This window comes from Geotrypetes seraphini, chromosome 5, assembly GCF_902459505.1.
Source record: "Geotrypetes seraphini chromosome 5, aGeoSer1.1, whole genome shotgun sequence".
NCBI lineage: Eukaryota > Metazoa > Chordata > Amphibia > Gymnophiona > Dermophiidae > Geotrypetes > Geotrypetes seraphini.
This window is the reverse complement of record NC_047088.1, coordinates 191,507,494-191,526,534: the sequence shown is the minus strand read 5'-3', so window position 1 is coordinate 191,526,534 and position 19,041 is coordinate 191,507,494. Positions and strand designations below refer to the sequence as shown.

General features: G+C 39.4%; 1 protein-coding gene across 4 annotated transcripts in view; it reads right to left on the bottom strand.

The window, feature by feature from the left end:
* Nucleotides 1-19,041, bottom strand: part of LOC117361387 (zinc finger protein 385B-like) — a 463,954-nt gene that overhangs the window by 72,168 nt on the left and 372,745 nt on the right. For all 4 annotated transcript variants that reach the window (XM_033946634.1, XM_033946631.1, XM_033946632.1 and 1 more), the window contains exon 4: nucleotides 15,643-15,796. In XM_033946634.1, coding sequence (XP_033802525.1) covers nucleotides 15,643-15,796 — 154 coding nt within the window. The remainder of the gene's footprint in view (nucleotides 1-15,642; nucleotides 15,797-19,041) is intronic.

Sequence of the window (19,041 nt, the reverse complement as noted above, 5' to 3'; positions counted from 1 at the left end):
TGAAATATTGTAGACTCCATCTGGGAGCTTTGGTCTGCCTCAGCCTGAATACTGACTAAATATCGTTGACATCTGGCATTCAGCCCAGAGCCCAGATGCATCCATAGCTTACAATAGCATATTGGGGAAATGCACTTGATGTACCTTGCTAAAAACATAGCTCTTTGTATAGTTAATTGCATGGTATTTCAGAGTAAGCTTTTCCTTTTAAAAGAGAAGTTTCTGTATTGTGTTCCTGCCATTGAGGGAAATGTTGAGCATCTGAGTCACTCTCACAATTCTATCAGATACAGATACCCTGTGGCGTAGTAAAGGGGGAGGGGGCTGCCCCGGGCGCAGTCTTGGTAGGGATGCCGGCACCCGTCCTCCTCTCTGCCGACCCGCTCCTTCCTGCCACCCCTGCTGCGCGCGGGCTCCCCTTCCTTTCCCTCGTACTTTTTAAATTTTGCCTGCACGAGCAGCATTATGAACTTGCTGCGTGCGTCGGTGTCGCCTCTCTCTGATGTCACTTCTGGGCCCCGTGTCTAGGAAGTGACGGCAGAGTGATAGCCGACATGACATGGGCAGCAAGTTAGTAATGTTGCTCGCACCTGGAAAATTAAAAAGGTATGGGGAAGGGAAAGGGAGCACCCAGCAGGGGGTTGGGAAGGAGCAGGGGGGTAGAGAAGAGAGCGGGGGAGGGGCACCACTCACCTTTGCTACGCCACTGCAGATACCTTTCCACAGCAAGTGAACTAATGCTGTCCTTTCCTTCTAGCCAGGAGAAGAGAACAACCTTTTTCCTTCAAGATGATCCTTTAATGGCTGCATTCTGTAATAATGACAATGCATAGGGGACCTTAACTGCTGATACAGAGTTTCTCAGAAAAAAAACTAACTAATTTAGGGCTCCTTATACTAAACAGCGCTAGAGGTTTTTAGTGTTAGCTAGCAAGGTAAATGCTCTGACATTCATAGAATTCCTATGGGCATCGATGCATTTACCTTGCTGACCCATGCTATAATTCTCTAGCTATATTTCTAATATGTGTAGAGAAAACCTCACAGTTAGGACTGATTTTACTAGGGTACAAATGGGAGTATGTTGCTGATAAATTAATCTTTATATATTTGTTTGTTTTTTTGTTTTTTGTTCTATAGTTCCTCCGACCTTGAGAAAGCTAGGCGAAACGCGTCGGGAAGGGGAATGGACTTTTAACAAAGATAAGTTATACTATTTATACTATTTATATATTTACCAATAAGAATAGGAAATGAAATAATGAAAAAATACCATAATCAAAAAAGAAATAATAAAAGTAGAAAATAGATGAAGTACTGGGAATTATGAAGAACCCCACCGCCTGCATCTCTTTGATAAGGGTGGAAATCTGAACTCCCAAGAAGTACTCTCGATGGTGAATTGGATTGAGAAAGAGTAAAAAATAATATTGATGACACATCCAGCGCTATTGTATTGTTTGAACTATTTTGGTTTGATAATCCTCTAGCGTCATTTAGTAAAAACCCAGTGTTAATTTTAAATAACCAGACATGGAAATAAAAGACAAGCATAGCGTATCTCCTTCAGGTAGTAGGGTATTTAGTTTCTGATTCATTTTTAATGTTTGTTGTTTGCTCTGTAATGATATATCACCACTCAATCTACTATTGTGAAACTCACTATCCACCTATTGCAATGCGCTGTCGCACAAATCTCAAATGCACTCTTATGAAACAATTCTTAGAGATTAACCGGGATCTCAAGTGCTCACAGCCATAGTATTGAAGTATTTCTCAAAATCAATGGCCGATACCGTGAGCTATCATTGAACCCTTATATACTCTCTATTCTCTCTATGTTTATTTTATGTGCATTTTATTATTTTTTTCTTTTTTCTATTATAAAATATATAAATATGTAAATTATTTGCTTTGCTATTCCATATAGTGTAGGACCACTTATCTTTTTTTCTTTTCCTTAATGTTTCTCCTGATGATTGTTCACTTCAATATTTTATTCTCTACGGAAGATCTCCGTTTCGCACCCAAATTTTACCACGGGTTGAACCCCGTTTTTAAAGAGAATATTAATTGAATTTGCTTTTTCTGTAGTGAATGTTATCGCTTTCCTGACGAAGCCCCGTGGTAAAATTTGGGTGCGAAATGGAGATCTTCCGTAGAGAATAAAATATTGAAGTGAACAATCATCAGGAGAAACATTAAGGAAAAGAAAAAAAGATAAGTGGTCCTACACTATATGGAATAGCAAAGCAAATAATTTACATATTTATATATTTTATAATAGAAAAAAGAAAAAAATAATAAAATGCACATAAAATAAACATAGAGAGAATAGAGAGTATATAAGGGTTCAATGATAGCTCACGGTATCGGCCATTGATTTTGAGAAATACTTCAATACTATGGCTGTGAGCACTTGAGATCCCGGTTAATCTCTAAGAATTGTTTCATAAGAGTGCATTTGAGATTTGTGCGACAGCACATTGCAATAGGTGGATAGTGCTCTGTAATGATATACAAAGATCTGAAAAATATATACCATATATAAGAAATAGGTAAAACAGCATGCACTCAAAGGTTGCCCCTGGTCCCAGCCTTAAAATTAAAAAAATAGACAAAAACAAATCCCTACCTCAGGTTTCTTTATTTTCCCTACCACCTACTCAAGTTCTCCACTGCTTATTCCACCTCTATCCAGGGTCCAAATGGGGCAGAAGCAATTGCCCGGTGCTTCAGGTTGACTTGTGCCATTTTGAAATAAGAGACTGGTGGGGCTCTAACAACTTTACTCTGTCATAAAAAGCAATCAAACAAACAAAAGCTAGAGATGGTCACATTAATATATGCAAAAATTGTACAGGTACAGAGAAGGATAAGAGCTGGAAAAGATAAGACTGGGCAGAATATTCCTTTTGAAATTATCGAGTCTCCCTGACAAAGCTGTGGGTAAATTTCTCCAGGCTGCTAAGTCAGATTTCAGTTGGATTAAAACAACTTTTTAAGGTTACATGTGACTTTTATGCCAAGATAATAAAACCCTTCTATTTAAAGTTTAAATCATGCAGTAAAGGAGAAGAAATTTACAGCCTATAAGAAAACTTTCTAATCTGACTACATTCAAGCTAAGTAAACATTTACCTTAGTTGAAGGCACATATTTTTCCTGCATCCTAATTTACAAAATAGGTGTAATTTTTATGTGTGATACCTGTCTGTACCTACTTTGGTCTATTTATAGGTTTCTACTCTAGCTAGCTATTGTTCCTAGCTGCATTATTTATGCCAAGTATTTGTTATCTGTTTATGTCTATACAAGTTTCTCCGTCTTTGGAGAGTTTGTTGCTTGAGGAGTGGGAAGGTCAGTGGGATTTCCTGTACTTCCTATTTCTCTTCAGCTGTTTTACATTGGTCCAGTCCCTGCTGCAGCACTAACCTAGGCATTTGTGTATATGATGAATATTATTTCTTAGATTAGAAGGTTTGGAATTTTAAGCTGTTTGTCCTAACCAGTGCCACCACAGAGATTCGACTTTCAATGTGGAACTCCCTTCTGGCTATATGACTTTGAGTGAGCTATAAATTTTATTTATTGATGTACATATTATGGGACTCATAATCAAAACTTAAACATGTCTAAAAACCCGCCCCAGTCAACACTTGGCTGAGCATCCAAGTGCCTATAATCAAACCTATTTTGGGATGTATCCAGGGACCTTTTACGCCTCTGAATTTTGCTGTGCACCCAGAGCTGAAAGGGGTGTATTTGGAGGAGTGGTTAGGGTGGGATGTGGGCCGACCTAGACTTAGTCATCCTGTAGGGATAATTAAATGTTTTACTAGTTTTCCTGGATGGAACTTATATGTTATGAGTTAGATGATGTAAAAACAGGTATAAGTGCCAAAAAGGTATCCAAAGTGTCCAGATAACCACTGCAGAGACAAAGTAAAGACCCACACACATTCCCCCAGTATTCACTGACCGCTTCACATCCCCACAAAGATCAGAATAAAAATGTACATACCTGTTTCCAGAACATCAGCATCTAGTATAGAAAAGCCTAGTAGAGCTGCACACAAGTCTTTTAAATAGCCTGGGGGGTGGGATAGTGACCCATAGAGAGGAGGACCCTGGCTCATTACATGTGGGTGGAACATGTGCACCCACCAAAACACCCCAAGATCCTGCTGTACTGCCATATAGGTGGCACCTGCAGCCATAAGAGCTACTGGGGTTGTAGTCAGGTGGGTATAGTGGGTTTGGGGGAGCTTATCATAACCTATAAGAGAGTTCAGGTGAGATGTTTATGTGGCACCCTTTTTGTGAACATCACAGCAGTGCCCTGTAAGGTACTTCACTGCTCTGTTGCCATGTCTGGGCGTTTGAGACTTGGATGAAAAAGAGAAGCCCATAGGCCATTATTGAAATGACTTGAGGAAATTCACTGCTTATTCCTAGGATAAGCAGCATAAAATCTGTTTTATTACTTGGGATCTAGCTAGGTACTTGGGACCTGGGTTAGCCAGTGTTGGCAACAGTAAACTGGGCTTGATAGATCTTCGGTCTGTCCCAGTATAGCAAGGCTTAGCCCTTATGTTCAGGTTGCTACTCATAAAGCAAGTTAACTGCAAGGAGCAACCAGCATAGAAACAGAGAAGATGACGGCAGATAAGGGCCATAGCCCATCAGGTCTGCCCACTCTACTGACCTACCCCCAAGTCTACTATCCTAGGGATCCCACTCCTGGTGGCAGGTTCCCTTGGCTTAACCCTCTAAGGGATCCCACATGGGCATCCCATTTGCTCTTAAATTCTTGCATGCTGTTTGCCTCGATCACCTACACTGGGAGCTCGTTCCAAGGATCAACCACTCTCTCGGTGAAGAAATATTTCCTGGTGTCGCCATGAAATTTCCCCTGAGTTTGAGCGGATGCCCTCTTGTGGCTGAGGGTCCTTTGAGAAAGAGAATCTCTTCTTCCATCTCGATACGGCCGGTAATATACTTAAACGTCACAATCATGTCTCCTCTCTCCCTACGTTCCTCGAGTGAGTACAGCCGCAAATTTTTCAGCCTTTCCTCGTACGATAGATCCTTGAGCACCGAGATCATCCTGGTGGCCATCCGTTGCACCGACTCTACTCTCAGCACATCTTTTCGGTAGTGTGGCCTCCAGAATTGCACACAGTATTACAAATGAGGTCTCACCATGGTTCTGTATAATGGCATTATGACTTCAGGTTTCCGGCTGACGAAACTCCTGCAGATGCAACCTAACAACTGTCTTACCTTAGATGAAGCCTTCTCCACATGATCAGCAGTTTTCATGTCTGCGCTGATGATCACTCCCAAGTCTCGTTCTGTTGAAGTTCTAGCTAAGGTCTCACCATTCAAGGTGTAAGTTCTGCACGGATTTCTGCTGCCGAGGTGCATGATCTTGCATTTCTTAGCATTGAAGCCCAGCTGCCGGGTCGAGAACCAAAGCTCCAACAAATGTAGGTCCTGTGTCATACTATCGGGTGAATTGCCGTCCCTCACTATATTGCATAGTTTGGCGTCATCAGCGAATAACGTTATCTTACCTTGAAGCCCCTGAGTTAGGTCCCCTATGAATATGTTGAAAAGGAGCGGGCCTACTGCTCATGCCAACCTGGCTCCCCTCTGAAATCACTTCATGGTCATGGGGCCAGGAAGTGACATCAGAGGGAAAGTCAACGCTGATGCAAGCAGCAGGCTGGAGAAGCTACTCACACTGGCAAAGATTTAATGAGGTACATAGGGGGAGAGCCCAAGCATGGTGTGGGGGGTAGGGAAGGAGCAGGGGTGCCATCGTCCTGGGTACCACCTACCCTCGCTATGCCACTGAAAGATAGGTAAAGTTTCAACAACTGTAGTGTGTTAGATCATTTTATTTGTAACATACAGCGAGTGGGGGTACTGTGCAGCTTAGGGGGGAAGGAAAGGCATCTTGACTGGCACATTGAATACTGTCCAATACTTGGAATCTTGGTTATAATCATGTATCATCCCCATCATGTTTGGCTGTCTATATGATTGGCGAGGTGGTGACACCAATAACAACAAGGAAAAACTGCAGAGTAGGTGTACGTGATGCAGGCTTTTATTCAGTTAATGAGACACATGGTAAAAGGCGTAAGTTTTCCACATCAGTTCTGGGTAATGATCCAACACGGTCTGAGTTTTGAAAAAATATCTTCCTCAGGGGTCCTAATAATATGAACATAAATTGTAAAAGCAACGAGAGTGTGCAGGACATATATAATGAGGATAAAACCAAAGTGTGGAAGTGTGAAAGTTGTTTCTTCAAAATAAGTGAAACCAAATGGTGATCATTTGAGTGACCAAAATATTTGGAAAAATGTCGAAGTGACTTGTCTTGACAGAGGCTTCAGCCAATAAGGGAGTGCTTGTCAATAAAAGTGATGATAAAGTTGGCTGAGTGATGCAAGGCCATTTGCTAAAATTTATAAGGTGATCTGCAAATAAATCCGAAGAGTAACGTGGCAAGGTGGTGACTACACAACCAGCATTTAAACATGGGTAACTATGTGTGCACAGAGTGGCAGGTGCAGAACTGACCACCTTGTTGGGCAGACTAGATGGACTGAGAGTCTTTTTCTGCCATCATTTATTATGTTACTGTGAATAGACAGCAATAATAATAAGGCATATAGCCCTTTCCACCTCTCTGAGAGCTGTACTCCTTCCTGAGTTATGGAACTAACTGAGGGTAAAAGGAAACTGCTACATGCAGGAATGGCCACACGATTAGTACTTTACATGTAATGCTGAGCTCCGAGAGATCTGTTCCATTCTGGCACCATCTATAAACCTGATTAATCCTGTTCTCTATGAAGAACACTTGTTACATGAAAGGAGCTTTGGTTTTTGGATGATGAATTAATTTACCACCCATACAAAGTTTGTATTTTATGCTCAATGATATACTTTAAATAAAGAGGTGGTGGGACCGCTGGACAACCTGGGAGGAAAAGGGTGCATCAAGGATGACAAACAAATTGCAGACAGATTGAATTCCTTTTTTGCATCTGTCTTTACAAAGGAGGACACCGCTACAATACCTGAAAGAGTGAAAGTGTTCAAGGGGGTCGTAGAGGACAGCCTCACCACCAGATCGACAAACTTAATAGTGATAAATCTCCTGGACCAGATGGAATTCACCCGAGAGTTTTAAAAGAACTGAAAGTTGAAATCGGAGAACTATTGCAAAAACTTGCCAACCTGTCAATTAGAACAGGACAGATACCGGACAACTGGAAGATCACGAACGTTACACCGATATTTAAAAAAGAATCGAGAGGAGTGCCAGGCAACTACAGACCTGTGAGTCTCACTTCTGTCCTTGGAAAGATGGTTGAGGCGCTGATCAAAGATAGCATAGTCCGGCACTTAGACACATACAACCTGATGAGAGCCAGTCAACATGGATTCAGGAAAGGGAAATCATGTTTGACTAACCTACTTCAATTTTTTGAGACAGTGAACAGACAAATTGATGGTGGAGAACCAGTGGATATTATATACTTGGACTTCCAGAAAGCATTCAACAAGGTTCCACATATAAGACTTCTAAGGAAACTACAAGGCCATGGAATAGAGGGAGATATACTAAGAAGGATAGGCAAATGGCTGGAGAACAGAAAGCAAAGAGTGAGCATAAATGGAAAGTTCTCAGACTGGGAGAAAGTGACTAGTGGTGTACCCCAGGGCTCGGTACTTGGGCCCATCTTATTTAATATTTTCATCAATGACCTAGAAGAAGGAACATCCAGTGAGATCATCAAGTTTGCAGACGACACAAAGCTATGCCGGGCAATCAGATCGCGGAAGGACAGCTAGGAACTCCAGAGCAACTTGAGTCGATTGGAGAAATGGGCAGATCAAGTTTAATGTGGAAAAACGCAAAGTGATGCATTTAGGCAGAAAGAATAAGGAACACAAGTACAGTATGTCAGGTGCAACTCTGGGAAAGACCGAACAGGAAAAGGACCTGGATGTACTGATAGATAGGACCCTGAAACCGTTGGTGCAATGTGCGGTGGCGGCGAAAAAAGCAAATAGAATGCTGGGCATGATAAAGAAGGGAATCACGAGTAGATTGGAGAAAGTTATAATGCCACTCTACAGAGCCATGGTCAGACCACGCTTGGAATACTGCATCCAGCATTGGTCTTCATACCTAAAAAAGGGATATAAAAGTGCTGGAGAGGGTGCAGAGACGAGCAATGAAGCTAAGGAAAGGTATGGAGAACCTGGATTACGAGGAACGACTTAGGAGACTGGGATTGCTCTCCCTTGGGAAGAGGAGACTGCGAGGAGATCTGATCGAGACTTATAAAATACTGAAAGGAATTGAGAAAATAGAGCAGGAAAAACAGTTATTTACAATGTCCAATGTGACACAGTCAAGAAGACACAGACTGAAGCTGAGGGGGGACAAGTCTAGGACAACTATCAGGAAGTTCTGTTTCACGCAGCGAGTGGTGAACACCTGGAATGCTCTCCCAGAGGAAGTAATTGAGGAATCCACCGTTCTAGGATTTAAGGGTAAACTAGATGCACATCTCCTTAAGAGTGGCATAGAGTGATACAGGTATGGGTAAGGTGGATGCACATCTCCCTATGAGAAGCATAGAGTGATATGGGGACCAAAACTATGCCAGAGTACTCCTGGCGAGGCCTCCGCATGTGCAGATCGCCAGACTTGATAGACCTAAGGTCTGATCTGGAGATGGCAATTCTTATGTTCTTATAACTTGAATTTATAGACCGGGTCATCTATATAGGAATAAAGCTCGACTCGGTTTACAGTATGTAATATTAAAGGGAATTAATAAAGAGGAAAACTTACAGTTTAGTGAATAACTACGTTTTTAAATGTTTACGGAAGAATCAAAGAAAGTCTAGTTCTCTTAACCTCAAAGTTGTGTTTATTTCGCTATTCCATTTTTAAATACTAACTTTTGATAAAGTTTTGCAAGCTTTACTGGTGTGGCAAGGAGTAATAACATGGTTAAGAATGATAAAGATGGAAACTGGTGGTGGGTAATTGAGCTGGAGGTAGTGGGCCAGGTGGGCATAGCCAAGATAACAATTTCCAAAATAACCATTGCTTTTTCAACCTGTTTGGCTACCTATTCTTTATGCTCCTTTACTTCTATCTCTTTCTATCTACTGATTACCTGTAACCTGCTTTGACAATTAATTTGATGTGTAGGGTAGCAAACTTTGAATAAACTTGGAAACAATGTTGGCAACTTAGACTGAATCCTAAACTTAACTGATAGCCAATGATGCTCTAGCAAATGAGGAGTAAAATTATCAAATATCTGTACTTTGCATACTAAATGTATTACTGAATTCTGAAATAACCAATTGCAAGTGTTTAAGTGACTAGATAGTGACCCCTGACAACAGTGCATTACCATAATCCAGATGTGGAGGTTTATCTGGATAGTATAGGCTCCTCAAGAAAAAAAACAAAAAAGTTGATCCTACGAAATCCACAGAGAAGAAATTCCAAGAGAAACCAAATAAACACTGTGGAGTGAAATGGACTTTATTGAGAATTTCAAAGTTCCAAAAGTACAATTGAGTAATCCACATAAAAATAAGGTAATCCACATAAAAACCTAAAGGACCAAGGCTTTGGTTTAAGCAGCGCTTTCCTCACAATTTTCCAAACACTAGTTACTCCACATATCTACCACCATAGGACTTTCAGGGACCCCTGAAGAACACTATCTTGTCGAAACACGGGCCATGTTGGGTCCTACGCTTTCAGCGGACTAGGTTCTTTAGGTTTTTATGTGGATTACCTTATTTTTATATGGATTACTCAATTGTACTTTTGGAACTTTGAAATTCTCAATTAAGTCAATTTCAGGAACATCGTCACTCAACAGTACTTTCATTATAGGTTCCTGTCAGGTAAAATCCCACTGAGCTGGGCAGCTGCTTATATTCTAAGGCACTTAACTGGGTAATGTCACTAAATATAGGCTCCAGCTGGCTAGGTTAGGGGTGGTCTGTGGCAGACAGCTTTCAACTCATAACCCTACTCCCCTCTGTTCTCTGCTCTCCACCCTAGGCAGCAGTTTAACCATCTCCTCTAACTGTAACCCACTACCTACACTGGCATCCTGTTTGTCTGTCTTGATTGTTTATATTGTAAGCTCACTCGAGCAGGGACTGTCTCCTTTGCGACTCTGTACAGTGCTGCATTCATCTGGTAGTGCTCTAGAAATAATTAATAGCAGTAGTAGTACTAGTAGTAATAGTAATAGGAGATAAATAAAACAACAGGAAAGATATGGAACATTGGAGTGAGAGGGTGAATTCGATCTATCTTTGTTTCACACTTAGGCCTATACTATGAATGATATTAATTCAACTGGACTGTGACAGGTAACTGAACTGAATAAAATGTGAAATTTTGTAGTGATCCTGATACAAGAGCATTTTCTAAAAGAAACTTGTGACCAGTAGTTATTTTTAGTTTTGAGATAAACAGATTTTAAGAAAATAGAAGTTGTCATAGTTGAATTTCATAAAATATGGTTAGGCTCCTTAGCTAGAAAGGAAGTCACATACATTCCAAAGAGTATAAGAATACTGTAAAGTTCACTATTGTCAACTAGAGATGAATGTTCAAAGCTCATGTGTGTAGAAATTAAAATCAGAAATATAGTTATTTTTAATGAAGAAATGATGAGTACTACATTAAGAATTAAAGTAAAAGGTAATATAATTATGTAGTGCTTCAGAGAAGTAAACATAAAATGCTGATTGAAGAAACATTGCTTGTTAATGAACTAGGGATAACAATTATATATGTGTGTATACTTATATTCTAACAGAGAGATGTGATAACATCAAGTTGTAGTGTTATGGAAATACTAAGATATAGTAATAATCAGGCTAAGATGAAATAAGGGATAACATAATTAAAAGCTTATATTAATAAATATATGTATGCAGTTTAAGGAGGAAGTAACACAAATGTTGTGTATGCTGTTTTCCAACAGTCAGCTCTTAACTAAGATAATATGATCTGTTTAGCTATTGTATTATCTAAACATGTTAAACAGTGGATGTGATGCAAAAGAAGCTATAAATGTAATAATCTGAAAGTCTAACTTTGGAGTATAGGAGACAGGAGAGATGGGAAATTCTATACTCTCACACAAACACAGTCTTGTTTATTTATCATCTTTCTATTAATAAATCTGATACTGAATCATTATATTATAGTCTTTGGGCCTGATTCTAAAAATGGTATCCCAATTGTAGGCAGTGGTAGGCATCCTACCACTGTCTAACGGATCAATTGAGACATGTTTAAAAAAAAAAATCAATGTACCAAACAGATGCCTAAGGATGGAATAGACGTGGCTTATGCCAGAAGTGGCCTTAGGTATCTGTAGGCATGTCTAGGCGCTTCCTTAGTTGCAAGTCAGACACCTTAAATGTAGGCCTGTAAAACACTGGCCAACATTTAAGGCATCTATACTAAAACTAAGAGCCATTCTGGATGCAGCACCTACTGGTGATTGACACGTGGTAGGCACCTACCATGGCAGGCGTTGTTTCCAGAATCAGGCCTTTTGTGTCTAATTAATTTGTAACTGCAGGTTGAGAATCTTTTCCTTTAGGAGAGGATGCTCACCCTGGAAATTTCCTTCCTGTCAACCTGACCAGGTCAAGTAGCCACCTGGTCATTTTTCAATTTTAGACTAAATAGTCTGGAAGCTGATGTACTGAAACTTGTGTTCACTGAATTGATGACTGAAATATACTACTCTTTAAAAATTAAGTGTCACTTTTACTAAAGTCTAGTGCATATTAACAGACATTAATATGCACTAAATGCTGGGTGTCCTATTTTATACTTAGGGCTGGATTCTATAAATGGCACCTAGGTTAAGCACTGCTAGGCACCTTAATCAAAGATGCCTAGCAACATTTAACTAAATTCTGCACACAACCCAACTTGATTTAACAAGCTGGCATGATAATTGACCATGCCATTGATCTTTAATTTAATTTTTTTTATTGCTAAATTTAATGATTACAATATCAGATGATACCAAGAAAAAAAGGTTTCTTACACAAGATTCACAATACTTAATTTTTCATACAAAATTCCTTTCCAAGCCCACAACAATGGGGAGACACATTACAATTTCAACTAGACAAATTAAGAAGAAAAAAACGAAGGAATTGGTTCATGACTCATCCTTACAAGTCTAGAACCAGTCCCTACTATTTTGGGATTCTTACATCCTCATATTTTTCAGTAGTGAAACTGAAAGCTTTCTATTAACAAAAACTCATTTCTGTTCTCGAGCTATTAAAAATTGTTGCAATTGAATGGGATCCCAGAAAATATATTCAATGTCTTCTAATTTAACAAGACATTTACAAGGAAATTTTAAATTAAAAGATGCCTCTAGAGCTAAAACTCTTATTTTTAGTTTAAAAAAATTATTTCCTTCTTAATTGCGTAGTTCTTGAGACATCTGGAAAAATTCTAACCAAGTCTCCACAAAATTTTGTCAACCTATTTTTAAAGTAAAGTTTCATTATTAACATTTTATCTATCTCACTCATGCATATTATTACCATAGTGGACCTACTCTGGATCACATCCTGACTATCTTCCAAAAATTCTGCCAAATTTATTTCATTGTAACCAGATGGTCCTGGGCGGGTTCTATTTTCCTTTGAGGAACATTAGTAATAATTATTTATTGGGAAATTTTCCGCATTGGGTAATCCCAGTATTTCTTTAAAAAATTTCTTTAACAAAATTTCTGAGGATAATAAATGAGTTACTGGGAAATTAAACAAGCGGAGATTCCTCGCTCTATACATATTTTCCATCAATTCCATTTTAGAATGTATCACCGTAGAATCCTTAACAGCAGATACTGAGACAGCTTGTAATGTATTACTTTGAGTTTCTACCACATTTAATCTTTTATCCAAACAACCTAAATTGGAATCCACATTTTCAAACTTTTGAGACACAGACTGTGAAAAGTCCACTGTTTGTTTCACTATTTCTCTGAGAAACCCTTCTACTCTAGAAATACCTAACCAGAAATCTTTAAGGGTAATATCTTGTGTTTCCACTGTTGGTGGTTGGTCCTCTACTACACCTGAAAATTCAAGTGATTTAGGTATTCCAGTAAAAGTTAATTTATTTATCTGAGTAGAGGATACCACATATTCAGTGGAAATAGCAGGGTTTATATTCCTACTATCACTTGATACTGGATGAAGGGGAGGAATCATTTCGAGGGGGCTCATTGATGCTCCCAATATAGGAGAATTCATATCAAGTGAAATTTGTGGAGGATTATCCGTTGATAATGTCAAATGCCTGTCCATAGGACCAGATACAGCAGGTGTTGAACTCTTAGGTTTAATTTTCCTTTTCCCCATGTCCTGACAGTTTAAATATAATACAACCTTAAATTCCTGCTCCTCAGCTCTTCATTGCTCCAAGGGGATCTCAAGGGGCAGAATGTCCCCCTTTGGGCACGCCTTGTGTCCGCAACTGCGGCAGCGGTGTTGAATTTGAAGAGATCAGTAGAGACGGACCCAATGATGTCAGGGGTCCGTCTCTTCCAGTGCCTGCCCTATGGGCCACCAACAAAGCCCTACCGCTACTGCGGGAGACACGGGGCAAGAAAGCAGAGTCTCCTCCAGTTAATCCCGACGTAAGTAAGTGCTCTCCTGATCTTTAATTAAAAAAACAAACAAACAATCAATTAAAAGTTGGTTGTGAAATTCCATATGGTGCCTAGTGATGCCTAAGTTGAGGTGCCCCTTTGACACCTAAGAATGCCTACCTGAAAGGTAGGTGTAGTTAAGAGCAGAAACTAGGCATGGTAGGAATTGCTAGGCGTCTGAGAACGGCCCTGTTAAATTATGCCAGGTAAAATGTAGTGTCAGGCAAGGATGCATCTTCTTACCTTACCTGTTCAACCTTTACAGTGAAGCCATCTTCAGGAAAGCAAATTTGGAAGAAGAGAATGCCAGTTTCAAAGTTGGTGGCTGAAATATAAATAACCTATGCTATGCATATGATACAACGCTCATCACCAGCAGCAAATAAGACATGCTGTATCTACTGCGAAAAGTCAAAGTTGAAAGTCATAACATGGGATTAGAACTGAAACAGAAAATGATGAAGATTTTGAGCTTGAAGATGATAGAAGTTGTAAAGGATTTCAATCTCTTGGGTTCTTTTGTAAATAAAGAAGCAACCAGCAGGGAAGAAATACTCTACAGAAGAGCACTTGGCCACTCGTCAATGAAGGCTCTCAACAAAGTATTCAAAGGCAAGGAAATAACACTCCAAACGAAAATAGACTTATCCACACACTCATTTTTTCAGTGGTCAATTAAGGATGTGAAATCTGAACACTATAGAATAAGACAGAAAGAAGATTGACTCATTTGAGCTTTGGTGCTGGAGAAGGATTTTATGCATGCCGTAGACTGCCAAAAGAATTAACAAATCAATTCTGGAAGAGATCAAACCAACTATGTCACTCGAAGTCCAAATGATGAAGTTACGCCTGTCTTATTTTGGTCACATCATCAGAAGAGAGAGATCACTGGAGAAGGATATCATGTTTGGGAAGATTGAAGGAACCAGGCAAAGAGGGTGACCTGCAACTAGATCAGGCATCTCAAAGTCCCTCCTTGAGGGCCACAATCCAGTCGGGTTTTCAAGATTTCCCCAATGAATATGCATGAGATCTATGTGCATGCACTGCTTTCAATGCATATTCATTGGGTAAATCCTGAAAACCCGACTGGATTGCGGCCCTCAAGGAGGGACTTTGAGACCCCTGAACTAGATGGTTGGACACATTGAAAACAACCATGGGTATAATGATGGACAATCTTACCGGACTAGCACAAAACCAATTTCTTTTTAGATCTGAAATTCATCCAGTCGCTAGGAGTTGAACATGAGTTGCTGGCATTTAACACAAAACCCAGTCTACCTCTAGGACACCTAGCAACTCCTGTCTGCTTAGGTGCCATTAGGCGTCATTCTATGAAGGATGGCTGACTGACAAATGTGCTGATTGGCATCTATAGGTTAGGCATGGTTAGGCACACTAACCTCCTCTTCTATGAAACTGCACTAGCAGTTTTTAGCATGGTGAGCCTCACTGAATGGTCCATGCTGCTCCCAACGCTCATAGAGTTCCTATGAGCGTCGGGAGCAGCGCGGGCCATTCAGTGCAGCTCTCTGCGCTACAAACTGCTAGCGCAGTTTAATAGAAGAGGGGGTAAGTTTTAGTAACCGGGTTTCTAAGTATATTTCAGTACAAACCTACAAAACTGAATGTCCTATTGGTTATATTAATGTAGGTTAATATTATCTTGAGAAACTTTACCCTTTAACACAAGAGTTTACTGTGTACAACATACTGTACTAGATATGCTGAAATATTTTCTCCATATTTGGTACCAAGACAAAGCTCTCCTGAAAACAAAATGTATATTAATATTCAAACAGCAGTCATGGACAGCTCAAGTGTAATCAGACTCAAGAAAAGAAAAGCGAATGTTGACCTGATTTGTTGTTGGCTGTGACGGGAATGGCAGGACTTGTAATAACCTTTGCGCTGTCCTTGGAAGAGATACTTTTTTGTTTACTTTTCGTTGCCTCTAGTGCTTTAAGCTTCTTGGCATGCTTACTGCCTTTGTAGTGTGCCTCGGCTTGGCTCTACAAAGGAGAACAAATCAGGCTCAATTTCCGTACTTTTGAACAATATAGTGGATGATAATGCAGAAGAAACAATGATACTTTCAATAACAGGCACCAGAACTCTTGCCCTGAGAAAGCTTAATTATATTTGATTATTTATTTGCTTTTTTCTGTTTTATATCCAGACAGATATACCTTAGTTTATATTGTAAAAATAACAGTTCCTAATTTAATATATTGCAATTTTGCTATCACATATTTAAAAACCTATATAATTTTTTAAAAAATTAAACGTTAGAATTAATATGCTATTTCTTCTCAATATTTGTTCATGGACATATTGGCTGGAATGAGTTTGCAGCACTCACGTGTTCTCTTTCTAGTACTACTCTCATATTATTCCCCCCTCCCTTTTACAAAGCTGCACTAGCAACTGCCACATGGTAACGGTCCTGAAGCTTTGGGTCTGTTACTGCAGCGGCCTGTGCTAAATGGCTTTGTAAAAGAGGCCTTATATTTGCAACTTTACACTAATGTCCATTGCTGAAGAGACATGGATAAGATTATGTTTTACTAATAAACTCAGGAGGTTAGGTGTAAAGAAACAAACCATTTTTAAAAAAAACTAGAACAAATATGCAAGAAACTGTATATTATTGATCAATATTTTTAATATAAAATTTCCTCAGGATCAAAGTGGCTTTTTTTAATACATAAGCTAATAGAAACTAAGATGTAAAGCAGATGCTAAAGGATTTTACTCATTATTACCATTGGTTCTAATATTATGTATAAAACTCAGCAAGATCAAATGACTTCAGGTATGTGGAGGAAAAGATAACCTATTATTTTTTGGCAGATTTGATTTGTTTTCATACCAGGGTTCTCAACCCACTCCTGCCAATCTGGTTTTCAGTATATCCACGATGAATATGCACGACAAGACAGATCTGCATTGCTTTGCCTCCATTGTACACAAAATCACAAATCTCTCTCATGCATATTCACTGTGGATACCCTGAAAAGCTGACTGACTGGGTATGGTCTGATGACTGGGCTGAGAACCATTTCCATAGACACAATAAACACACTAAAACCATGAATCTCAAACTGCGCTGGGATAGTAGAAAAAGACAGAACTGATGGGAAATCAATATGTTTTCATGATGTCATCTGGTTACCTAATGCAGCAATTCTCAACCCACTCCTTGGAGCACACTCCATGACAAATATGCATGGGATAGATTTGTGTGTACTGTCTTCAATATATGTATCTCATGTATATTCATCATAGGCATCTTGAAAACTTGCTCTGAGAAATAAATTGAGAACCACTGATTTGGTGTAAAAATCATTCCACATTGACAATGGTCTGAACAAAAAAAATCAAGATTGCAATTCACTCATATATGATGTTAAATTACATCACAATGTGATCATGCAAATCTAGGTAATGAAGGGAAAATGACAAGCTCTTGGATTATTGTTATTAATTTCTGATTTTCTGGTTCAAATTAGCAAGACCTATGATTGATATCCAGTAAGTTCCATCTGTGGGTGAATGACTGGATTAGCAGAAAGGAGTTAGATTTAAAGCTAAGTAAATTTCAATGCACAGTATAACACCATGAGAACATAAGAATAGCCATACTGGGTTAGACCAATGGTCCATCTAGTCCAGAATCCTGTTACTACAGTGGCCAATCCATAGAAACATAGAAATAGACGGCAGATAAGGGCCACGGCCCACCAAGTCTGCCCACCCCAATAACCCTCCCCTACCTTTCTCTGTGAAGAGATCCCATGTGGCGATCCCATTTTGACTTAAAATCAGGCACGCTCCTGGCCTCGACCACCTGCAGTGGAAGATCATTCCAGTGATCAACCACCCTCTCGGTGAAGAAGTATTTCCTGGTGTCACCGTGTAGTTTCCCGCCCCTGATTTTCCACGGATGCCCTCTTGTTGCCGTGGGGCCTTTGAAAAAGAAGATGTCCTCTTCCACCTCGATACGGTCACAAGTACCAGGCAAAATCCCCAAATAGTAACAACATTCCATGCTACTGATCCCAGGGCAAGCAGTGGCTTCCCCTATGTCTGTCTCAATAGCAAACTATGGATTTTTTTTCTCCAGGAACTTGTCCAAACCTTTTTTCAAACCAACTACATTAACTGCTCTTACCACTTCCTCTGGCAAAGTGTTCTCTGAGTGAAAAGATATTTCCTTCTATTGATTTTAAAAAGTATTTCCCTATTACTTCATCGAGTGTTCCCTAGTCTTTGTAATTTTTGATGGGGTAAAAAAATCATTTCATTTGTACCCATTCTACACCACTCAGAATTTTGTAGACTTTGATCATATCTCCCCTCTGCTGTCTCTTTTCCAAGCTGAAGAGCCCTAACCTTTTTAGTCTTTCCTCATATGAGAGGAGTTCCATCCCCTTTAAGATCTTGGTGGCTCTTTTTGAACCTTTTCTAATTCAGCCATATCTTTTTTGAGATACGGTGAAAGAATTGAATGCAATACTCATGATGAGGCCACACTATGGAGCGATATAGAGGCATTATAACATTCTTAGTCTTATCTACCATTCCTTTTCTAATAATTCCTAGCACCTTATTTGCCTTTTGGTCACCACTGCACATTGGGAAGAAGGTTTCTTTAAGAGGTCACCTAAATTTAAGTGCTATTTGTATACTTAAATTTACAGAATACTGTCATTCACGCAAGTAATTGAAAATGATAGTAGCCCACCTAAATATTACTCTCTAATTACGTGTTAAACTGGCTCAGAAGGGCATTTTTTAAAGGATGTCCAAGTCAGAATAGAGACGTCCAGCTCTAAAATGGATGCCCATCTCACATATATTTTCCAACTAAGGACATCCTTCTTTTTAGGCTTTGATGTTTCTTCCTGTAAGCAATTGTTGTTGGACATCCTGATTTTAGGCCCACCCTAATCTGCCCATAACACGCTCCCTTGCTAGTTGGATTTACTACAATACTTGAAATCCCTTTTCTGCCATGCATCCTTTGAAACTGATATTTAGTGTTTCTTCTAAAGCTCTCATTAATAAATATATTGTCCATTCAATGCAAGTAGATTAATATTGTAAGTGGAATAAGTATTTAAACATATTTTTATAGATCTTGTTAAATGCAAATAAACTATAACTTTATTTACCAACAGTTTGTCCAATGCAGGCCATATTTTACGATATCTTTCAAACATTTATTCAGAAATGGTGCCTCTATTGAAGGATA